The sequence below is a fragment of the Ctenopharyngodon idella genome, chromosome 22 (genome assembly GCF_019924925.1).
Source record: "Ctenopharyngodon idella isolate HZGC_01 chromosome 22, HZGC01, whole genome shotgun sequence".
Taxonomy (NCBI): Eukaryota; Metazoa; Chordata; class Actinopteri; order Cypriniformes; family Xenocyprididae; genus Ctenopharyngodon; species Ctenopharyngodon idella.
The window spans coordinates 9,589,842-9,615,724 of record NC_067241.1 but is presented as its reverse complement, the minus strand read 5'-3'; the positions used below and the strand labels follow the sequence as shown (position 1 = coordinate 9,615,724).

General features: G+C 37.7%; 1 protein-coding gene across 1 annotated transcript in view; it reads left to right on the top strand.

The window, feature by feature from the left end:
• nol4lb (nucleolar protein 4-like b) overlaps positions 1 to 23,489 on the top strand; it is a 114,991-nt gene extending 91,502 nt beyond the window's left edge. Inside the window, 7 exon segments of the mRNA XM_051878998.1 lie at positions 15,069 to 15,421; positions 16,775 to 16,954; positions 17,159 to 17,347; positions 18,241 to 18,360; positions 18,495 to 18,699; positions 20,409 to 20,530; positions 20,532 to 23,489. Coding sequence (XP_051734958.1) covers positions 15,069 to 15,421; positions 16,775 to 16,954; positions 17,159 to 17,347; positions 18,241 to 18,360; positions 18,495 to 18,699; positions 20,409 to 20,530; positions 20,532 to 20,627 — 1,265 coding nt within the window. The 3' untranslated portion in view covers positions 20,628 to 23,489.
• The last annotated feature ends 2,394 nt before the right edge of the window (positions 23,490 to 25,883 follow it).

Here is a 25,883-nt window from a genome sequence, read left to right as displayed (position 1 = left end):
CATGCACCTGCATTCAGAGATGAACGAAAGGTGCGGATGGTCCGCAGGTCTCCTATTGTGTCAGCTCAGCTTGAGTTGGTGAACGTGCTTGTATATATTTGTAGGTTAAGAGTGTCGGTGTGTTAATATGTATAGGGCTTCCTACCAAAAGCTATTTCAGAGCAAATTCCCCCCACGTTTAGTATTGGAAATCATTGCTTGTTTTGAGTAGCACTACAGACTTGCAAATGAGCATGTGAGTGACGAGAGAGAGCAAGTATAGAGGTTAGCAGCACCTTATTCTCTCACTACACTCCTTCTGTCTCTGGGATACAATATTCATTTGCAATGAAGTGTGATTGTGTGTGTGTGTGTGTGTGTGTAAAGTAAGCTGCTCAACCTGTTGTCTCCCTATGTCTAAAGTATAGGAACACTTGAACATTGCAGATCTGCAAAGAATTCTGGGTAATTACCAGGGTTGTAGGAATGATCTGAAAAGTCGGGGGCACATTATAAAACCTTATCAGTCTGGCCCATGAATATTAATTAGGCAATATAACGTCCAGTAAGTAATCGCAACAGATTTGTTGAAAAGCAGATAAGTGAGCACTAACCATATTAGCCAATTGCATGTTTGCTGATGTAACCACTTGGCTTCTGTTTGATCTTAAAGCATTGTCGGAATTAAATGAAAATTAAATTCTAAATATATGTTATTGTAAATGATTGTATGTGTTATGTTTGACCTAATAATTCATCTAATAATTCATTCTCGATCTTCCAGTGAAATGACAGACTTCTCTTTGGTGACGTATGCTGGACTTTTCCAGTTATTTTGTCCTTTTAAGCTCTTGTGCCCTTTCTCCCAATTGACTGCAAGCTTGTATTTAGATCTGCCTCCATCCAGTCAACAACCGGTAAATAGAACCAAGCCCCCACCCATTTTTCTTTTTCTACAAATTATTATGCCCGGATGTACATCACAATACCGAAGAAAATCTCTGTCACTACTTTTTGTCACTATTTTGTCGTGACTTTAAAGTGTTGCCAGTGCAATAAGTTGCCACTGCTCAGTGCAGTAGCTTCACATACTGCTAACATGGTACATCATGCTAACTTATCCTAAACCTACACAATTAACTTAAAGGGTTAGTTCCCCCAAAAAATGAAATTTCTGTCAGTCTCCAACGCTGTTGACATAGTGAGTGAATAAAGTCGTTATTTTTGTTTTGTTTTTGTGCGCAAAAAGTATTCTCGTCGCTTCATAACATTAAGGTTGAACCACTAAATGTCTTTACTATCTTTCTGGGCCTTGAAAGGTGAAATGACTTTGCTCCCTATGTGTGGTTCAGAAACCTCTCGGATTTCATCAAAAATATCTTAATTTGTGTTCTGAAGATGAACAAAGTTCTTACGGGTTTGGGATGACATGAGGGTGAGTAATTAATGACAGAAATTTCATTTTTGGGTGAACTAACCCTCACCAAGGAACTAACCCTTTAACTAACCCTGAACTAACCCTTTAACCTAGATGTAATCACAGAAATCATTACATCTCCTGGGGACACATGCCACCTAGATTCAATGGGTTGACCAAAAAGTTCATGATACTTGCAACATTTTTATTTTTATTTTCACACAACAACAAAAATAATAGTGATTACTGACCAAAAAGTGAGGGCACATGACATTTTCCTATAGATGAGTGCAAAATCACACTCATAACTATACATTAAATATCAAATATACTCTGATTGTGTGATGTCGTGCAGCAGTTTCACATTCAGGAAACTTGTCGCATTGCGTCTGGTTAGGACACTGTGTTTGGGTCTTTTAATTTTAAGTTTTGTGTCAAGCTTCTTCATTTCCAGTGTCATGATTATAACAGCCGTTGACACCATTGCAGTTTTAGTGTTGCCCGCCAGCCCATGCGTGCCGCAAAGAACAGACTGACATCCACATGTAGCTTTGGACGACTGACAACAGAACAGACAAACAGTGGGTTGATTCTGGCACAAAACACTGTCTGTTGTTCTGCGTGTGTGTGTGTGTGTGTGTGTGTGTGTCATTTTATGACTACTATTAGCAAGGCTACAGAGGTACACTGTACTGAGCTGAACAAGGGAGAAATGGTTCTTCACTGCATGTAATTTTGTCATTCCTTCAATCTCATGACAGACCCTCCTCTCCCCCCTCCGCCGTACTTTCCTCCATCCCCCTCTCACTCCATCTCCTCTGCTGTCGTCCATACTACGCTAAATGCTCTATTTGTTTCTGCCCTCAGCACAGTCATAACTATTCAGAGCAGAAAAAGGCTGCACATGCACAAGAAACATACCCTGAACCATTTCAGTTAGCTTTCTCTTTCTCCTCCACACCTCCATATCTCACTCATCCCGTCTCTCGCTCTCACAGTACCAATATGGCACTCAAGAAAGATGGAAAGAGGGGAAACAAGCTGTGACAGAGAGAAAGTCCCTGCCTTGGGCACTCTCTGTCTTTATTTCTCTTATTCCATCTCTTGTTCTCTCTATCTCTGTCCCTTCCCCCTTCCCTCTCTTTTTCCTAGGGAATTAGGTGAAAGGCCGATGGAAAGGCCGGGCCATGCTTTCACAGGACTGTCTACTCACATCCTATTACCAGCTGAACTGCTGCCCAGATTCAGCATCTCAGCTGACCGCAGCTCTACTGTACCTGTAGCCTGACCTCCTCTCATTTATAATGCGGCTCAGGCCGGCCGCTCAGACCGCAGGGTAAATTTTCTGTAGCGCTTGCGACGTGTAAAAGCTTGAAGATATTAAAGTTATGATGAAATGGAAGTAGCGACAGATCCTTTCTTCTGAAATTGTGATGTAATCGATTAGCGAAAAAGAATAAATGCTGGATGGGGGACTTTGTTTTATGGATCGGTTGTTTATTGGATTTTGAGACTCAAAAGTGGAGGCAGATGAACATGAGCTTGCAGGGGTGGGGTTTAAGTGACTAAATTGTTGAAGTCCTGCGTACATCACCAGAGAAGTCTGTTGTTTGCACTTTGAGGTCAAAAAAGAGAAACATATGCATGGTTGAATTGTTCACAAGAAGATCTGTAATGTGCATTTATAAAATAGATACTTTTATTTTCAGTTAGAATAACAGGTTAACGCTATACTTTGACTTTTACACACACTATAACTACAGCATAAACTGTACTTCTCCATCCTGTATGTGGTGTGTCTGGGCTCTTGGGTTTGCTGTATTGATGTATTACAGACAAACAGAACCACCCTGAAAACTCTCTGTTCAAAAGAAGCACTAGCAGTCCTAGGAGAGAGACGAGGAGGAGAGGCAGGGGGAGGGAAGCAAAGATTAATAAATGACTTTTCTTTATTAAATGTGAAAGGGGGTTTTGAGCCCCTCTCTAATTATCTCTACTCAGTTTGGAGCTCAAACTGGGGAATTTCAGCTGGGCCCATTAAATCTACCTGATTATGGTCTCTCATCAGCTGTGCCATTAGGATTTACACATTGAGTGTATGTGTGAGGGGCATAGTTAAACTTCTTAAAATCAAATCCTTCATTCCTCATTTAGCTGTGCATTCTCTTAAAGGCATAGCTCACCTGAAAATGGAAATTCTCTCATCATTTTCTCACCCTCATGTTTTTCCAGACCTGTATGACTATCTTTCTTTAGTGGAACATAAAAAGTGAATTTCTGAAGAATATTCTAGCCACTCAGTATAATGAAAGTAAATGGAGACTGTGGCTGCCAGGCTCAAATGACAAAAAAGCAACATGATAGTATCATAAAAGTGGTCTATATCAGTGGATCTCAACAATTTTTGTCCAAGAAAATATTCAAAGACCCTCCTGTCTACACTCATATGTACCTCTGGTACTTCTGTTGTAATAAAAATGAATAAACTCTAACATATGAAGTCAGTTTAATGTTGTACATCTTGTACATTTTTAGTGTTTTTGTAGCAATTCTGTTAACATTGGTAATATAACTAAATATAAATCATTTAAGACTTATTAGGGCCCCCTAGAAGTTTGCCGAGGCTCCCTAGTGGGTTCTGGTGCACTGGTTGAGAAGCACTGGTCTATATGACTCATGCACTATATTGCAAGTCTTCTGAAGTCATACAGTGACCATGTGCGAGAAACACAGACAAATTTAAAAGGAAATTAAAAATTCTGTCATTAATTACTCACCCTCATGTCATTTCAAACCCGTAAGACTTTCGTTCATCTTCGGAAGTCAAATGAAGATCTTTTTGATGTAATCTGAGAGCTTTCCGTCACTCCATAGACAGCTACGCAATTGAAACTTTGACGCTTAAAAAAGTTCATAAAGAGATCGTAAAACTAATCCGTATGAATTAAGTTGTTTACTTACATATAAAACATTGATCAGCGAACATAAACAGAAGCTCAGCCGAACCTGAATTACGTGTGAGAACAAACCTCTTGCGGAAGCTCAAACATACTGTGTAAAACACGAGAATGAACCTCATAGATTCTCGCACGTGTCAAGCAATCATGCTTGAGCTTACGTTTACCACAACTGATGTGTCAGTTGATGAATGTTTACATGTGAATATAAGCCTGAATTCATCATATAAAGCGATCAGAAAATTTGGACTAATCTAGTCAATTCATATGGATTAGTTTTATGATCTCTATGAACTTTTAGAAGCGTCAAAGTTGCAATTACGTATGCTACCTATGGAGGGACAGAAAGCTCACAGATTTCATCAAAAAGATCTTAATTTGTGTTCCGAAGATGAATGTAAGTCTTACGGGTGTGGAACGACATGAGGGTGAGTAATTAATGACAGAATTTTCATTTTTGTGTGAACTAACCCTTTAAGTTACTATTCACTGCTTTGATTCAGATATTTTTAATGAATTGATTGTTCATGAATTGGAATGATCCTGATTCTTGAACTTGGTGAGTTATCAGTGAATAGTGACTTAATCTCATTGGAATATAAATTGTATGGATAACTTTCTACCTTTTTTGTGGTTCTTTTGCATCCTTTTTGAAGCTTGAAATCAAGGGTTTTCATTCATTTTAATTAACAATTGCAAAAACAGAAAAGATCCACCAGTATATTATTCAAAATTGTTCCTTTACATTCCACAGAAGAAAGTCGTACTGTAGTGTACTGGTTTGTAACAACATGAGGGACAGTAAATGATGACAGAATTTACAATTTTTTATTTTTATTTTTTGAGTGATCCCTTTAAGTGTCTGTTTCATAAAACCCAGAGGATTTGAGAGGTTCACCATTTGTGAAGTTGTTTATGAGCACATGCTGAGTCTTGCACAGGGAAGTCCGGAGTGAAGATAATCTGCTGTGTCAGGGGCACCAAGACAGTAAAGGACAAACCCAAGAACATGAACCTCTCTCTCCCTCTCTCTCTCTTTCTTTCTTCTTACTTCTACCTTCTGTCATCCCAGTGCAGACTTGCATTTACCTCCATCTGTCTGTCTCTCTCGCCTCTCTGCATTTTCATTTTGTGTATTTGCACATTCCCACCCTTTTCAAATCCTCCCTTCTTCCTCTCTCACTCTGCTGACCCATCTCCCCTCTCTCTTTTGGGTAGGGGACAGCTGTCACTGCTGCAACAGTGGGTGTTTCAAAGGGGGGAGCAGGGAAGGGTTTGTTGCTATGGCAATGCCAGGCCTTGTGCCGGCATGGGGAGCAGCTCGTGCCGCGTCTTAGCAGGATAATCCATTGTAATCCCGCAGAGGGGAGGCCGACACATATACGTGCTCGCGCACACACTCCCTGCAGGGCGGCTGGGGAAGTAGAAGTGAAAGAATTAGCATCTGTTACTGCTTGTGCTCAGGTCAGCTCCGCTGAGGCTTAAAAAAAAGCCTGGCTGACAGAAGTTACCGGGCCTCACGTGAAAAAAAAAAAAAAAAATACACAGCCGGTTCAAACCCTCCTCATACACAGTAAGTGAAACGTTGCTTATGACCAGTCTGACTGTTCCTCTAAGGTTCTCATACTGCCTTATGAGTCATGCAGCAATAAATGTATACAAGATGAACGCCAACACAATGTCACCATTACGAGTGGAAAACTTTTCTTAAAGGGGTAATTTGCTGGCAAGATGGGGTTTTAATAAAAGTAGTAAGTAGAAAGCCTTTTTTTTTTTTTTTTTTTAACTGGTGTTAGTTTTTCATTATTCTGCAAAATTTTGCTGTCAAATAAACAAGGATATTTCAGTGCTGGTAACATGAAAATGGGTGTACACTTTTACATATGCTACCGACATTGTAACAGTACAAAGCTGGTTGGAAATCAGCAAACTTACACTTTAAAGCCAGAGCTTCTAAGCTGAAGGTATGTTACTTTTTGACACAAAAAGAAAATTCTGCCATCATTTACTCACCGTCATGCCGTTTCAAACCCTCAATATTTATTTATTTATTTATTTATTTATTTTGGTCCATACATTGGATGTCAGTGGTGTCCAGTGTTTAATATGGACAAAAACAGTTTTTCACAGAAGAAAGAAAGTCATACAGGCTTGGAACAACATGAGGGTAAATGATGACAGAATTTTCATTTTTAGTTGAGCAATCTTTTTAAAGAAGTAATTTTTTAACTGGCTTTATGAATATGATACTATATTTGATGGCTAGTTTTTATTGGTCGTAATTTTGTTATAATTGTGTCTGTTGACTGTACAATTTAGTTTTGTGTACTGTTCATGAAGAATAACCATAAATCTTGGCTGAAAATACTACCAATTTAGCAATTTTATGAGGCGTCAGGCTCATAAAAACATTCCCTTCATTCTCTGCACTAGATAATAGATCAAATATATAGATAATGCACCAATTCTTTTGCTCCTTATTTTGATAAAAAACCTTTTAAGCGATAAAGAAAGAAAGAAAGAAATATGACATGCCCAAATTGTCCATTGTGTTTTAACCAAAACCACTTTAATGCCTATTGTAATTATGACCGAACATCTAAGTAGAATTGTCCAGGAAAAATCATGCCGCGTTCCTGCTCAGTTAAATCCAGCTCTTCAGAAAAAAACAAGTACCTGAACAATATGAACCCTAGTGTGGTTTTACATGCGCAGGAAATTGTCTGCGTGAGTTTTAGCCTACTCACTGTGATCATTACACTATAGCGTACCGTAATATATACACTCTTAATTGTGCTTATTTCATATACACCTACAGTTACAGTATATATTATGCTGGTATGCATATATGCATACACATACTGTATATTATTTGGAAAAACAGACATTCTTATGCATGAATATATACATTCATAAGTGTGCGAGGGTGTAAAGAGCTCTGTTCTTTGTCCGTGTGTATGTGTGTGTGTGAGTGAGTGAGTGAGTGAATGAATCAGTGTATTATTTGTTTGTGACAAATGGAATCCAAGTCATGCCTTGTGTAGTCTCATGGTCTCATAAATTGACCGTTGAGTGAGATATTTGTGTATTTGTGAATGCATTTTGATTTGTTAACATACAGTGACCCCAAAAAGTTTGGGACACTTAAAAGCCTGGACATCATTGCATTAGATACAAAATTTTAAACCGAGTGTTATTTGCAAACAAATTTTAAATACTTTTTACATCTATTAAAAAAACACATGGTTTTCAATTTGTTTGCTCATGAATTTTCTGTGTTTGAACTTGTGCATTTTTACCATGTTTGTTGAAGCATGTGTAAGTGTTTGCATGGTGTGAGTTTTGGCATGCTTGTGCATGCATGTGTATGTGTGTGCATGTGTGAAGGCCCACATGGTTAAGTAGTATTTTTAGCTCTGTGATTCATGCTTTAGTTGTCCTGATGTCGTAGAATTGAGCTGATTTGAATGGAGAACTAGATTTTTATGTAGTCCACTGTCCCCTATACACACACTGCAGGCTATGCTGTGTACATGACATACGATAATTTAATTTATTGGCCCATTGCAGCATTAAAGAAACAATTCCCTTAATTAATGTCATGCTTTATCTGTAGCGTTTATTTAAATCAATGTTCTCAGACCGGACTACAATGAGAACATTGATTTATACCAGCTCCTGTAAAATATAAAATCGCTGTTGTAGATTAAATCATATTGATTAAAATGTTTGTGCTTAATCCTGAGAAGGATTAGTGTTTAGGCCAAGTAAAAGTTGATTTATGGTTCATTTTAATTAACATGTTGTTATTACAAAATTTCTTTGATTTGATAAGAAAGAACGAGACTTCAGCTTGCTGTTTTGAGATTTTCTAATGCCCACTGAGAACTGAAAGACCTGCATAATTTAATATATACTGCATAAGATCTCACTAAGACAGCATCCTACCTGAATAAAATGTCATAAGTGACTGATTTGGAATGATCTACTTAGGCATGAACCATGAACAGGCTGCGCACCACAAAAAAAAACTGCTACTAGCCCTAACCCTATGGGTGAGGTCACATTTACCTTTATATGGAGAAATCCTGTGGGTGAAATTCAGTCCTCTCAGTAGGAATCTACGCAGTCTGGAAATTAAAGTGAGGTACGCGTGAGGTAAAATATTTCCCCATTTGGATTTCACGTCAGATTCAAGTTTGTTAAACTTTAAACACACAATTTTGTTGTGCTGACCAATATAAGGCTGCTACATGCATTGCTACTCTATTGATAATGGACAGTGGACCTTATTTGTCCGTGAAATTTCATCCAAGTTTCGCTAATGTGACGGTGCCTTAACCCTAAGTCATTACCGATTTCAATAGAGTTTGAAGGTAACATGTTGCTAAGCTACACTCTAAAAAAATACTGGGTTAAAAACATCCCAAGTTGGGTTGAAAATGGACAAACCCAGCGAATGGGTTGTTTTGACCCAGCGGTTGGGTTAAATGTTTGCTCAACATGCTGGACAGTTTTATTTAACCCAACTATTGTTTAAAAATTACTATATGGCTTCCTTAAAATGAACCCAAAATAGATTGGAAATTAAAAATCAGACACTAGAGGCAACAATAAGCAATTTAATACATGTTTATGGTTTAATTATTATTCATTAAACTTATTAATAAATGTTTGTTTATTAAACATATTAATAAATGATAATTTCCAACATACTTTGGGTTCATTTTAAGCAAGCAATACAGTAATTTTTAAGCAAAAGTTGAGTTAAATAAAACTACCCAGCAGGTTTGGCAAACATTTAACCCAACCGCTGGGTTTGTCCATTTTCAACCCAACTTGGGTTGTTTTTAACCCAGTATTTTTTAGAGTGTAATAGGCACACATGAATAACAATTAAAATAGTACATTTTCAACTAGATTTGAATTATTTTATCAATATATTTTGCAGTATTGAATGAATTATAATTGTTTATAATCAACATTTCACACTCAATCTCGATCTTAGGTGAATTTTTTTCTAAGTTTTTTATTGTTCTTTATATGTCTGTGTGGTATTAATTTAATTGGTAATGGTTCATTAGTTAACATTAGTTAACTACATTAGTTAACTTGAACTAATAATGAACTGCACTTATACAGAATTTATTAATCTGTTAATGTTAATTTCAACATTTACAAATACATTATTAAAATCTTGTTAACATTAATTATTGTTATTTATGAATGGATTATATTTAGCATAGATAGATGGCTCCCTTTATAATCACTAAAAAGCTGTTCACGATCTCATCTCAGTTCACGATCTCACAAAGTTCTGTTATAATCAATGAAGTTGTCTATACTGCACAAAGAATCTCTTATTTACATCATGGATCAGGTATTCCGAGCTGGTGTGATTGAGTGGAGGCGGAGACTAATTTGCATAATCATGGCTCCGCGTATACTAAATAAAGCAAAGGTTTTGAGTTACAGTCAAGCTATTTTAAGGCATGAAGAGGAAAAATCATTTAAATATGTCAATTTGATGATCAAAGATGAGTTTAAGGGACACAGTTATTGACTGCAGGGGTACTTTAAATGAAACCTGGATGTCTTGACGTGAGATTGTACGTGTTTGTGTGCCTCTGTGGTTTTGTGTACGTCTGTGTTAAGGAAGTACTTTACGATGAGTTTGTTGGCAGCTAGTGGCTGATGCAGCACTCCGCTCTTCCCGCCTGCCCTCTGCCCCCACACCCCAGGAGAATCATGGGTAAAGCATTGATTGACTGTTTGTGGACCATTCTCACAACCTGACAGCAACTCAACAAGCCTGGTTTCAATCAGCATGTTTGTGTGTGTGTGTGCCCTTGTGCCTGTTAGACCCTTGCCCTCTTAAACACACACACACACTCCAGTGTTGTCCTGTCCCCAGTGCGCTAAATGCCCCAATGAATCACTGTGACATTCAGAGCAGCTGGACCGCACTGTCAGCTCTCTCTCTTTCATTTCCAGTATCCGAGCTCTGGATAGATAAATAAATATATATATATATATATTTTAGAAGAGCCGGGAGGAGAGGGGTGGTGCAAGCAGACAGGGTGGGTCTCTATTGTGTAGAAGTCAGATGCAGGGATGGGGGTGGAATAGGGTGGGAAGGGGTGACTTTTTCCTCTTTTAAACCAGCTGTACAAACTGAATACTAAACACACAAACACAGACACACACACACACACACATACACATATTTATATATATATATATATATATAGGGCACTGCAACTTACAAATGAGGAACATTGCAAGTAATTTATGCCACTTATTAAAATGTATAATTATAGTTAATTAATGTATGTTTTTATAGATATAAATATACATTACTATAGTGTGGAGTGCTGTGCTCAGCTGTTTGCATGGTTAAAAATCTTCAAAGTTGAGCAGGTGTGTGATTTGTCATTCAAGTCTGAAGAAATTAGGGACGAGGAAGAAGCTGTTAGGAGCTGTATGTGTGATAGGTGTGCGGTGAATAAGATTCTGTTAGACTGCAGTGGAGGGAGTTGACTGAGAGGCTCAGGCTTATCGGAGGTACCCACTGATAGGAGGTCATCTACATGAATTAAAAAAAAACAGTGTGTAAGGAATAGGCGACCATTTCCTCCTCCTTAATGCCACCCTATTTAGATGCCATGTACATGTGTGTGAGGTGGGGGCAGGGGTGTGTTCAAAAATTACACAGTCTATCCTCTCTGCCAGTCACCGCATGGACTGCACCCCTTGATGAAATGTTTGTGTTATGGTGACTTCTCACAGGTCCTGCTGTGTAGACTGGATCATTATGCCTGATTGGTCGTTACTGAGATTCTGAGACAGGAAGCACAGCTGTGCTATCGACTGTTGTGCCTGCACCCCTCTGTGTGTCTGTGTGTGTCACATGCAAACACACACACACACACCTGCTAGAGTAATTGCAGGAATAAACATAGCGACAATCACTCGACCTACTGTGTTTTTTTTCTCAGAGATGTAGACATTTTTATACAGTATTAATGTAGTTAACATTTGTATTTGTAGGATGGGTAGAATTTTACCCTAAAATCATGATGGATGGATGGTGAAAACTCCAGGATGTTCAGATGTAGTGGGTTTGATGATTTAAAGGGAAACTCTTCTCAGGAGTGAACTGGACTGGGGCCAGATGAGTGACATGAGCCAGGGCTAATCATATTTCACGCTTGTCACACGCTTAAGAGGTTTTATTGGCTGTTATTATTTGCATCAAATGAGAAAGGAGAGCTTCAGGAAGCTGCCACCTGGTTTCCTGGATTCATATCGTGTTAAGGAGGTGATCAAACCACCATTCTACCGGCCTTGCTAAAACACAAGGGTCTGTAGTGTATGTTTGTCCGAGTTGGTCTGAATACTACACTACTATGATAAAGAAACTCCCATCAGTCCAGTTATCTCAAAGATGAATTCTGTGTGTTCACGGTCCACAGTAATGCTCCAAAGTGACAAATGAAATTAAATATTTGAGTGCTGGCCAGTTGTTGTTTTGTTGTTGTTTTTTCAGTTTGAGCAAATGTTTTTAGCCTATAATCATCCTTTTCTACTTTAATAAATAACAATAAATAATTACCAATTAATGCCACAATTTAATTTAGTATATTGTTTGCATAACTCAATTCATCTGTTTTAATCATTTAAAACAGGTGAAAATAAACATGCGACCATTTAGATTGAAAAACAACTTTGCATAAAGATAATGGCAAAATATTATTAATAACATTTATTAATTCAAAATTTTGGGGTTAGTATGATTTAAAAAATAATAATAATAATACCATTGTTTAGCAAGGATGCATTAAATTGATCTAAAGTGAAGTAAAGACATTTACGATTCTATTAATAAATTAACTTTCTACTCATCAAAGAATACTGAAAAAATTTTTATCAAATAAATTCAGGTTTGTTGACCAAGAGATGTCTTTCATAAAACATATATATATTATAGAATATATATTTTTTAGAATTAAATCAGTGAAGTTTATATACTCACCATTGACAAGTATGGCAAAAAGTGAATATTGGAGCTTGAGCTCTCACACTTCAGGAAGAACATATGTGACCCTGGACCACAAAACCAGTCATAAGGGTATTTTTTTTTTTAAATTGAGATTTATACATCATCAGCTGAATAAATAAACTTTCCATTGATGTATGGTTTGTTAGGACAGGACAATATTTGGCCGAGATACAACTATTTGAAAATCTAGAATCTGAGGGTGCAAAAAAATCAAAATATTGAGAAAATCGCCTTTAAAGTTGTCCAAATGAAGTCCTTAGCAACGCATATCCACTCACAAAAATACATTTTTGATATAGTTACGGTAGGAAATTATCTTAAATTATCTTAAATAAACAAAATATCTTCATAGAACATGATCTTTACTTAATATCCTAATGATTTTTGGCATAAAAGAAAAATAATTTTGACCCATACATTGGGTCACATCTGATTGTTGGCTATTGCTACAAATATACCCGTGCGACTTATGACTTATGTTTTGTGGTCCAGGGTCACATATTACATATTACGTACATATAGCGGCATTGCACTGTAAAAAAATAAGTCACAATGTACTGTATAAATATAAAGGAATTTCCCATATTGTTTTTTTTACAGGTGTTTTACCTGTATTTTGAATTACACATTGCATTGTGTTATGTTTTAGGTTTAATAGAAATTTCCATAAAATTACTGGATAATGTCCTGGCAGAAAATTACCAGTACATTTTCCGTTTTTATTTTTCACAGTGTGTAACTGCCAGCCATTCGCAAGCCGGTTGAAACATACGAGAGAGAAAAGCAACAGCAACCTCGGCCCAGTATCTGCACTTCAAAAGCCTGCCTGCTGCAGCCTTTACTGAGCAGAGGCAAGCAAATAGTGTATTCAGGACATCACTGTGCATAAGAGACACGTCCACCGCAGCGCCCGTGTGCACACATTTTATGGACGCTCTCTCATCTGTCATTCAAACACCTTTCCTGAAAGACCAGTGAAGGAGGGAATAGCAAGAAAAAGTGAGAGTGTATGTGTGTGGACGCTTTAGAGCTTTTTAGCAGAGCTGGCAGGCATTAGTCCGGCCTTCCTCTCCCTGCATGAATACTCTTTATACTCCAATAAATATGCGGCTGTCTCTGCCATGCTCACCCCCTCCACACACTCGATGTCTCTTTTTCTGCCTCTCTCTCACTCTCTGGCTTATTTTTCCATCCCTCTTTCTTTCTGCCCCTCTCCCTTTTCTTACCACCCAGCTTTCTTTTATGTTCCTCCCTCTCACATCCTCTCATCCAGTGTCCTCCACTGATAATGTCACCATCCCCCCATCCTTCTCTCCCTTCCTCCATCGATGTTCAGTGCCCCTGACTCTGACCTGCTTCCCGCTGCCCTCTTCCCCTAACTCACTCTGCATCACCCCCTCCCTCTTTTCATCCAATCTCTATCCCTGCTTCTCCAACCGGCCTGTGCCCTCTCCTCTACATCCAATCCATCCTGTCCTCTCTCTTTTTCTTCCCTCTCTCTCTATTTTTCCTGCTGGCACTGTACTCTGACCCCAATTCTGCCCTCACTGTTCTTTCCCCCTATGGCCATGTGTAGGCATTACAGCTGTATGCTTGCACTGTTTTTAACCCACTTAAGTAGGACTTAAATACATATTGATGTGATTTCATGATTACTTCTATTGTCTTTGAAATATGGTTGAAGTGCACTGCTGAATATATTAAAAAGCATTTATGGTGAACTAAAATACACTATAATTTACATCAAAACTATTTTGGATTTAAATATATTTAATGTATTACGTATTTGTAATGATGAACTTGCAATTTATGATCTGTATATGTAATTTCTGAAAGGAACACATAATGTATTGCATTTGTGTATCTGGGTTGTGTTTTACAAGCACAGTGGTGTGTGTGTTTCTGTGTGTCTGAGTGTATGTGCTGTGTTTGGCGCTCTTCGATATAGATCTCTTCATAAACTAATTTTCATACATCAAGCCCTTCAAACTGGACGGCATTGAATCAACTGCCGCCTGGTAGAATGGACTTTGTAGTGGATGTACTGTAGATCCAGACCGGCTGTCATTCTTAGATGTTGTGAATGCTTCCAGTGTAGCACATTAGCATGCTAACATTGTTAGCATGACAGGAAGAAGTCCTGGCAGTGGGCAACATCTTCTAAAAAAGCTATAAATAGGCTTCACACTTACAGATGAAGTCAAAAGTGTCCTCTGTAGACAGTTGCTGTTAGCTGTGTTACAGTTAGCAATTAGCTATCTTCCTGGAGAAGAAAGCACTTATCATAGAGTAAAATATGGCCAGCAAGTTAATGTTGATTTCCTTTATTCATATTTTGAAATATTTTTTCCTCTCCCATTATTACTATAAGTTAACCATTTATTGTTTTTTTTTTCCCCCACCCAAGATTGTAAACACTGGCACTTTCTACATTTTTTTTTTTTTTTTTGTTGAAGACCGCAGCATATAGCAGATCAACCAAATGTTTCTGCAGAACGACCCATTTTTCTGACCAATGACTGATTGTTTGGGAAATTGTCAATTTATGTTTTGATGCTACTAAATATGCTGAAATTACATGCAAAATGTCAGAATAGTGCAATGTGTTATCTGTTGTAAAACTAATTTTTGCTGTATTTGTGTATATTTTCAGATGATTCATCTTCAGAAAGTGGGAGTGGCAATGGGATTCACACGCTGACTCCTCCCTCAGTAGGTGCGGCCGGTGTGAGCGACAGTACAGGGACAGGACCTGGATCGGGCTCGTACACCGAGGTTAACGGCAACGGTACCGCGGCTCCACTCGACTTCAGCACGACTTCCTCGTCCTCATCCTTAGAGGACCAGCAACCAGCCAACCTCAGCGACAGACTGAGCCAGGCCCTGCCCAGTGCTGCCGCCATGCTGGCGACCTTTAACCCCGAGCAAGCAGAAGAGCTGCGCAGAAAATACCCCAAATCCTCAGAGCTACGCCTTGACCGAGACATCAGGGACTATAACAACAAGGTGTTTACATTAATTTAGAACAAAAAATGGTAAATGCTAAAAGGGGGTTCTCACAGTAACAAAATTTCAGATACCAAAAGCAGTCAAATTTCACTGGTATCATTAGAATTTTTTTATTTAGTATTGACTTGGAACCAAAGTACCTGACCATTTGACATCCTTATTTGTTCATCTCAGTCACATATAAACTCTAATACACATTCACACACTTGCTTCTAGCACTGCCAGTATATATGGAAGTAAAATAATGACTAATGTCTTTAAAACAAAAAAGCATATTGAATTGCACTAATTAAATACAAAAATGCATTGCATTAACAGTGCTTGCATTTTAATGCATTGTATTTTCAGGGCTTGCATTTTTGGGGGATGAAATTCAACATGGTTGTACATATATTTCAAATGAAAATATTTCATGCACAATTTCATTATTAAAAATTTAGTAATCCATATTCATCTTCCAGACTTAATTTCTAAAAATATTTACTAATAATCCACTGAATTTGTTGAACTGAATTTGTATCGAATATTATAGGTGGTATTTTTTAACAGACTGAATATTTTGGAAATGAAGTCTGGAAGGTGAATATGGATTATTGAATTATGAAATTGTGTATGAAATGTTTTCATTTAAAAAATTTACATCTTAAAAATTCAACCATGTTGAATTTCAGTTAAAAATACAATGCATTAAAGTGCAAGAACTGTTAATGCAATGCATTTTTTTTCAATTAGTGCAATTCAACATGCTTTTTTTGTTTCAAAGACACGAGTCATTATTTTACTTCCATAGAGTAGACTTTCCTTCAACCTTGTTCACAACAGATTGTCATTTATTTTGAGCGTATAATGCGAGTTGAACCAACAGTCATGAAAGGCGCTTGATTAAACCTCATTCATTTAGTTAGCTAGCTACTGGCATAGCATCATTTTTCATACAGACAGAAGCAGAGAGGTTTGAACAATCTGCCATGCAAGGCTCCGGTCTGAATAGAAACTTTCATTACATTCCTGTTTTCCATGGTCAGCCTCTGTTGCTTTCTCTCTCCTTTTTATTTGTATTGTCTTTGTAAAAAGAAGAGCGCAAAACTGTCTTTCAAATGAACGGATTCACGATCTGAAATGCAGTGCAAGACTCTTGGTACTGAGAAAGTCTGAATAATATGGTTAGACCTTGAAGACATGTTTTCATCAGCCGAAGCGCCGTAGGTGGCCATGAATGGCCTAATTGGTAGATATCATATTTTTTTGATGCATCTTTCAGTCCGTGTCCTCCTTTGAAAGTCTTTTCTGATCGTCTATACACTCTTGCAGACAGAAGACTTACCTTGGTTTCTTTGTGTGTTTGTGTAGTCTCCTCAATACAGTTCAGGCAGCTATGATTCAATAAAAATGGAGATATGTGCTGAAGATCTGACTGTTGGCCGGTCTCAGGCGGCTGATGATGATGACGATGACCATGATGACCACGACGATAGCGATAAGATCAATGATGTAGAAGGAGTGGATCCAGAGAGGTTGAAGGCCTTTAATGTGAGTATCATAACATTCAGCTTATGATTTTCTACTGCATAAAAAGAGCCGTACAGTCTCGCAGTAAACCTTCTGGTTTCTCATGGCTTTTTATTTGCAAGTTAAACTGCAATTCCTCAATGCATGTGTGCTTTTCACTCATTCCTTACACTTCGTTTAAGGAATTAATTTGGCGAGCTGACCTATTTTTCTGTCTTCATTTAGATGTTTGTGCGTCTCTTTGTGGATGAGAACCTGGACCGTATGGTGCCAATCTCTAAACAGCCTAAAGAGAAGATCCAGGCCATTATTGAATCCTGCAGCCGTCAGTTCCCAGAGTTCCAGGAGCGTGCTCGCAAACGCATCCGCACCTACCTCAAATCCTGCCGCCGCATGAAGAAAAATGGCATGGAGGTACACACACTGCTGCTTTGAGTTGCCACTTCTGTTTTTTGTTATGGTTAGATGACTTATATTGCTCCCTGGTGGCCAACACAGTACATGGCAGATACTGAGAAATACAGTTTTGTTTAGTGATGAAGCAGTGTTGGGCAAAAATTCTAAATTAATATTCATGAGTTGCAATTTTAACTGAATTGGCCACGCTCAACATTAGAATGGCTATAGGTGTTTTTTTTTGTTTTTTGTTTTTTTGTGTAAGTTGAAATTCAAAGAAATTTAGCAGAGGAATTTCTTTTGTCCAGCAAGTTTTGCTACAAAGCAGAAATAATTACATAATAAATTTAGACTAATTATGCAAATGTATTGCTTGATATTCATATTAGACACATTTTACTAAATTAAGTTCAAACCTTTCAAAACTACACAGATTTTTAATGTTGCTATACAGCAAGGCAAAATGTCCACAATAGTTTTCAGATAACTGTACAGAAATAAATAAATCTATTGTGTATACACTACTATTTAAAAGTTTGTCTAAAAATCCTGAAAAAAATGTATCAGTTTCCGCAAAAATATTAAGAAGCAACTGTTTCAACATGAATAATATGAAATGTTTCTTGAGCAGCAAATCAGCATATTAGAATGATTTCTGAAGGATCATGAGACACTGAAGATTGAAAATGTAGCTTTGCCATCACAAGAATAAATTACATTTTAAAATATATTCAAATAGAAAAGAGAGAGACTTCTTTTAAAAACATTAAAAACCCCAAACATTTGAAGTGTATAACATATTTAACATGAAAAATAAGAGAATTTGGAGAAGTAAAATGTTCTTCCACCATGACCCATAAAATGAGTCCATAAAGGCAAATATATAAAATATGCTGTTTGTGTACTAGCAGACTCGACCCACGCCACCCCACCTGACCTCAGCCATGGCTGAAAACATTCTAGCAGCTGCCTGTGAGAGCGAATCACGCAAAGCTGCCAAAAGAATGCGCATGGATGTCTACCAGGCGCACGTAAGTAGTGTTGTGGAAGTGTATGTGATGTATACTTGTGAAACTTGGAGATGTCTTGGTGTGTTATTTTGTCTCTCTTTATTTTAAAACCAAGTTAGCCCTAAGCCTGATGTATTTGTCTCTTTCTCTCTCAGGAGGACCCAGTATCTCTGGAAAAGGCGGTCTCTCGTGAGCCGGTTTCACTGACCCACTCTGCATACTCCCTTGCTGCATCAGCCTACTCCCAGGACCAGCTATACATCAATGGAGGCCTCAACTACAGTTACCGAGGTTACGGTGGACTGTGCGCCAGCATGCAACACCCTGTGTCCCTGACAACAGCTACCGCCCAGACCAATGGTGAGAGGAAGCTGGCAGCATCCTAAAATAAGTGATAACTGATTTGAAACTTCATTAATGCTTAATCACACAATTGCCTTATCAGTGAAGGACACATGCAATGCAGTTGTAAAATGTGACCTAATTTTATAATAAAGCAGATGCATAAATCAGTGGTTCTCAAGCAAGGTGCCATTATAAACTGACACTGCAGTTATAAATTCCCATGAATGAGTATAGAAAGTTTGTGAATTCATTAAAAGGAATGACTCTTAGGAGTCAATTGTTCATGAATCAACCTGCATGTTTTACACTGCACATTTTTGATTTATTAAAAAGTAGGGCTGTCCTCCATTGTAATTACGTGTCGACTACCCGGCAAAATAATGGAAGTGGCGCATTTCAGGGACAAGAATCCATGAACTATTAAAACTAGTGCTGTCAAACGATTAATCGCATCCAAAGCAAAAGTTTGTGTTTACATAATATACGTGTGTACTGTGTATTTTTATTATGTATATATAAATACACACACATACATGTATATATTTAACAAAAATATATTATATTTATATATAAAATATTTATATATAATATAAATTATACAGTCAAACCAAAATTTATTCAGACACCTTGAACATTTCATTCATTAATACAGTTTATTCACTATAGTTTAAAAAAATGCTAATAAAATATGACAAGATCTCAGAGTTAAACTGTGTCAGAAAAAATTAATCTTAATTATGTCAGATAATACTTAAGCAAAACATGGTCAGGTCAAAGTGTCTGAATAATTTTTGGTTCCAAATTTTTATCAATTTTACTGGTACTCCACTGTATGAAGAATTTTTGGGTATAATATGTCACAGTTTACTTTATTTTGCTATCCTCACTTACATAAATGAACTATATTGTCCTGCATCCACTAGTAAAAATATATCAAAAATGTTTGAATAATTTTTGATTTCACTGTATGTATGTGTGTGTATATATATATATATATATATATATATATGTGTATATATATATATATATATATATATATATATATATACACACACATGTAAATATTTCTTAAATATATACATGTATGTGTGTGTATTTATATATACATAATAAAAATACACAGTACACACGTTTTTTTATGTAAACAGACATACAGACACATTTTGTTTCGGATGTGATTAATCATTTGACAGCACTAAAAAAAAACATTTTAAAATCATAACATAGCATAGTGCTATTGTGAAATCACAAAGGCTGCGATTAAATCAAACAAATATATGCAATTTAGTTAATTGAATACGTACAGGTTATGTGCGTCTCAGAGCAGCCTTAGGTCTATTTTTATTACCCCCCAAAAAATCAGATTATTCGATTAATCGTCAAAATGATTGACCGATTACTCGATTACAAAAATAATTGTTAGTGACAGCCCTATTAAAAAGAACTGGTTTAAAAGAGTCATTTTTTCACAGATTGGATTACACTGGTGATTCAGTGGGTATGCCATTATGTCAGTACACCATAATTTAGGACTGACTTTATTTCCTCTAGGACTGTAGATTAGAGGAGAGTAAAAGAGCAATCCTGGGATTTTAAGAATTGATATTGAGGTCATTCAAATGCAGTTAGAGATTAATCATAAAATCAATATCTGTATCCTCCCCTAAGAACTACCATGTCTGTGTTCTTATGTCCATAATTATATTTTTATTCTCTCCGTTCAGGGCCTACTGATCTCAGTATGAAGTCTCTGGCATCGAATTCGTCCTCGTCAAGCTCCAGTAGTCTCGGCAGGAATGGAGGAGGGGGCGGGGCTTCAGCTCAGCTCAGCCATACAGAGGTAGCAGGCGGTGCGTCAGCTGATCGCGGGATACCGTGAGTCCGCGGCCTTCCTGCTACGATCAGCAGATGAGCTGGAGAACCTCATACTGCAACAGAACTGAACCGATCTTCAGCGCTCTCTCTGTCTACATCAACCCTCGTCCCTCTGGACCGCATAACTGACTGTGTCCCTCACATGATCATCATCCTCATTGTCATAGGTTTTCCGGTCACCAAGGAAAACCATCTGGCTCTTAAAAATGTTAGAAGAGAGAGAAAACACAGCTTCATCAAGCTTTTGCTTTCATGTCGCTTCAGTGAGAATGACCGACAGATGAAGAGGATAAACATGGAGATGAATCTCTGAAGGACACTGCAGTGCTGAAGCGGACGGTTCGATGTATCCTCCGCGTTCTGCTCCTGCATTTCATGCCTTCTCCACAGCCTCCCTCCGTTCGTTCTGCCTCCATGCCCCTCTGAGAGCCATTGATTTCCGATTTTCTTTGTTTTTAGCTACTTCAAAGGAGGAATTACGGCGCGCCAATCCTCCAGACAGCACTAACTAAATGAAGACACTTTTGATTTGGAGGTGTAATGGAAAGAAAGAAGAGAAAAAGAGCAAGAAAAAAACAACTAAGAGACCTTTGTATTTGCTGTAAATAAGCACTCGCTGTGTCCTGAAGCACTTTTCCATTCGTTCTGACCTCTGAATCATTAATTTATGCATTTAGATACGCAGGTGGAAGCTCACCTGGAAATACCTCAGCCTGTCTGTCCTGCTCTCTCTCTCCCAGCGTGTCCCTCTGTATGTGGGAGAAGAAAATTATCACCTGTCCATCCTCCACTTCACGGTCCACTGATTTGGGCATCGAAAGTGGAGAGTGGGAGTGAATTTGTTCCTGTAATTGAAGTGCAGATTTTCTTCAAATGTATATATCCCGATTCCATTTCAAGGTATTGATTGCAAAAATACACTGGACTTGTTTTGGGACTGGACCCTTCCTAATGGATTTAAACCCTTTGGTTTCACAGATGCCAACTCTCTACATGTCTTCTGTACGTGTCACCTCCCGCTCTCCTCTTCTTTATGTGTCCTTCCATTTCTCCTGTACGTCCTCTCCTCCTCCACCTTATTATTCTACTTTGGAGGGAGATGGAGAGGAAGGATCCGGGATGGAAGCTGTTAGTCTTTTATCTGTTGACTTTTCTTAATGGCCATTAATCCACTCTGCTGCTATGGACTCCAATGTAACGCCACAAACCTGAAACCTCAAGCCTCCCAAACACAACCAGAGCACCTCAAGGTGAAACAACAAGGCAAAAAAAAAAAAAAATCTAAATGGAAGCCAAATCCAGAAGAAAGCCGTTTTGCATTCTGGTCGAGGGTGTTTGATTTAATACTGAGGGCTGCTTGTGTTTGCTTTTGTTTGATTTGTTTTAAAAGCGCGGTGTGTGCTTAAATCTCAACTGGGATCAAATCATTGGCACAAGAGCTTGGCGCGCACACACACGAACACGCATACGACACAGACAGACATGCTAAAGGGTCTTTAGTGAACTGAATATAGCAGGAGAGGTTTAAAAATGTGTAGTTAGCGAGGTAGATTTGGTTAGGGACTGACTGACAGTAATGTCACTGTAATTTGCTCCATTTTGCACACAGAGGCAGTGCTAATCTATGATTGAGGAGCTCGGCGGCTCCGTGTTGCACTGCTAGTGGGGGATGGAGAAAGAATATCGCAATGCAGAAGATAATCAAACACATTTCTGGCCCTAAAGGAGACAGACCAATACAGAGAGGCTACCATGGCCCCCGCTGAGAAGCCTTTAGAATCATTACATGCATGATCACGTGACCGGGACCTACATATGATTGAAAGCCATGATGATGAGTGAGTGTGACTGGAGACTACACTGCTCTCTTAAGACATATTTGTGTGCAATTTTGACACCCCCGTTCAAAACAACAGTACAAATACAGAAGTAATGATTTCTTCTTAATGTATTATATTTATGGTAGACCTTCACAGTCCAGCCTCCTACTGCGATATTGATTTGTTAATTAGAATGTTGCTATAGATGTGAATATATATGCAAAATTGTCAGCGTGAGGCTTGTACTCACTGTGCGTGATCTATTTAACATTGATCTCATCATAAATGGTCCTTGACCTCTTGTCATCTCTGACTGCCTTCGCTGTTTCTTTTACTTCATTTCAGGAGAGAACGTGATAAGGCAATTTTTTAAAGGGTAGAATCCATTTTGCTTCACCCCCAGATAAAAATAAATAAAATAAGAAATTATATTTTGCATTAAGAAAATGAAGTCTGCTTGTAGAACCAAGACTTTTTAATTGTGACATTATTTTGATGTCAATCAAGCACATTTTCCACCCAAATTCTCATTACCTTAATGCTTCCTAAAATTTCACTTTTTTAATTTTTTTCATTAGAACAATGGTGTTAAATCATGTAATTTATCATTTCAATTTTTTTTCATTTATTACAGTACAAAAATTACAGTAAAAATACTGTAATACATTTTTTATTAAATTGCATCTACATTATAAAAAGATTACAAATATTACTAAAATGTTTAAATATAATTTCAATATAGCAGAATAAGTTACATATATTAAATATAAGAATATTATTTTTTTGCATTACGCTAATGAGAATTGTGGAGAAATATGCTTAAGTCATGCAAAAAAATATTATTGACCTAACGATAGTTTTCATTTTCACAAAACACAATTTCTGATTTTATTATTTTGATTTTTGGAGTGAAATTTAAAGGGTTATTTCACCCAAAAATGAAAATTCTATCATTAATTACTCACCCTCATGTCGTTCTACACCCGTAAGACCTTCGTTCATCTTCAGAACACAATTTAAGATATTTTTGATAAAATCCGATGGTTCAGTGAGGCCTCTATTGACAGTTGAAGTTAATTTACACTTTCAAACACCCAGAAAGGTACTAAAAACATATTTAAAACAGTTCATGTGACTGCAGTGGTTCAACCTTAATGTTATGAAGCAACGAGAATACTTTTTATGCGCCAAAAGAGCAAAATAACGACTTTATTCAACAATATCTAGTGATGGGTGATTTCAAAACACTGCTTCATGAAGCTTCGAAGCTTTACAAATCTTTTGTATCAAATACATAAGTGTTACATCATAAGTGTTTCGAAATTTCAATAGTTCACGTGACTTTGGGAGTTTGATACGCGCTCCGAACCACTGATTCAAAACAAAAGATTCGTAAAGCTTCGAAGCTTCATGAAGCAGTGCTTTGGAATCACCCATCACTAGATATTGTTGAATAAAGTCGTTATTTTGTTTTTTTGGCACACAAAAAGTATTCTTGTCGCTTCATAACATTAAGGTTGAACCACTGTAGTCACATGAACTGTTTTAAATATGTCTTTAGTAGCTTTCTGGGCATCTGAAAGTGTTAATTATTTTGCTGTCAAAGGAGGCCTCACTGAGCCATCGAATTTTATCAAAAAAAAATGTTGTGTTCCGAAGATGAGCGAAGATCTTACGGGTGTGGAACGACATGAGAGTGAGTAATTAATGACAGAATTTTCATTTTTGGGTGAATTAACCCTTTAACCATAGACATGTTTTTCACAAATTTGACCTGCACATTCAAGGGGGTTGGTTTGAAAAAAAAAAAAAAAACTCTCTCCTTCCTTTCTGTGCTGTTTCTATTCATCTCTTTCTCACCTTCTTTTCCATGTCATTCTTGTCATGTCCGCTCTAGACACACAGATGGTGAGAGGTCAGGTAATAGAGGATTCTAGCTGCTGTCTCGGTCATCTGTCTTTCTCTCGTTGAGGTCTGATATGGGTCCCACTGCCGTCAAACGCTGCTGATTATACGCCAACCTCACATGCTCTTCTATGGATTTATAAAAACGTACAATGGAGATGGACCTGCTAATCGTGTCTGTGTGGAGAAGCCGAAAAAAGCGAAGCGTTCATCTGTTCGTACGGTGTTTCTTCTCTCCAGTTCACTCAAGGACAGCTACTGAAAAACAAACTGTAAAACAAGGCAAACGACAATCTTGAAAAAGGTGTAACTAGTTCACGGTTTTGTTTCCATGCTCTGTGTTCTGTGTGTGGTCGTACAGCGCAGTGTGTCCCGGGAGAGTGAGGGGTATTTTAGCCATAATCAGACCATCTCTCACTCTCAAATCCGAGTTCTCATGCTAGCCGCTGAGGACTCCTTGTGGCCCACTGTTGAAAACCTTTTTATCTGATTCCTATTTTTTTTATAATTATCTCAATTACTATTATTTTGTAATTCTTTTTGTATCGCAAGTGGTCTTTTCAGAACTGTTTTGTACCGACATCACATGTGAAGTTTGTCCTGTATGCCTATACATTCCAAACAAGGATGTCAACATGCCAAGCAGCCAGCCAAACCACGGTCACACCGGATTGCAGATTCACACACCGAGGGCAAATTCAATCCCACGCTGCACAGGCTTTAAAGTTGAAGTAATAGACATTAGCACCAGTATGTTGACAGCCTGATGCCCGATTCCTCTTGCGTTACAAACCCCAAAGAACTATTATCTCAGTACTGTAAGACCAAGTTTTCTGATTAGTTACTGCGTCGTGCCTTTAAAGGGGCTTAACAGAACTGATTGTCGTGAATGTCCCTTTAATAACAGTGTATTAGAAACCCCTTCAGCTGTCATATGGTACCTCAGAACCTTTTTTTTTTAATCAGCACCGCAATCTACTGTGATATTATGTACAATTAAAGCGCCCACTTGTCATATGTTAAAGGCATCACTCACAAACACACGGATGGTCCTGTACGGGTTCATGCTTTGCATTCAGGTGTGACGCTGGTTATGGTTGCTGCTAAACTACACAAGAAAAATGCTCTGGTTTGATCAGATGTATAGCTCTTAAAGAAAAAAAAAAAAAAGAAAGAAATGAAATGAAAGAAGAAAAAAACAACTTGACTTTTATTTTTCTACCACAGTGGTGTACAGCTGCATTCAAATTCATGTGGTTCCCAGTTTTAGTCTGTTCTCTTTAATAATTTGTTGGTGTTTTGGATCTTTTCCGTCCCATCTCGGTTTCCTCCTGTATAAGGAGCTGCTGACGTTTGATATGTACCTAATACCAATGTGAAACTGTCTCTTTCCTTCTCATTTTGGACTCAGTGGAAGTGTGATGTTTACATGTACAGATTTTGGAGATTTTCTCTCTTTTTTTGTTGTTGTTCTTATTTTTTTTCTTGTTTAATTCAAATGCTTTTCCCTTCTTTTCATGCATTGTTTAATTTGATCATCTTTAGTGAAGGGAAATGGGACTTGCAGCAATGTCCATGCATTTACAGTCAGTAATTTTG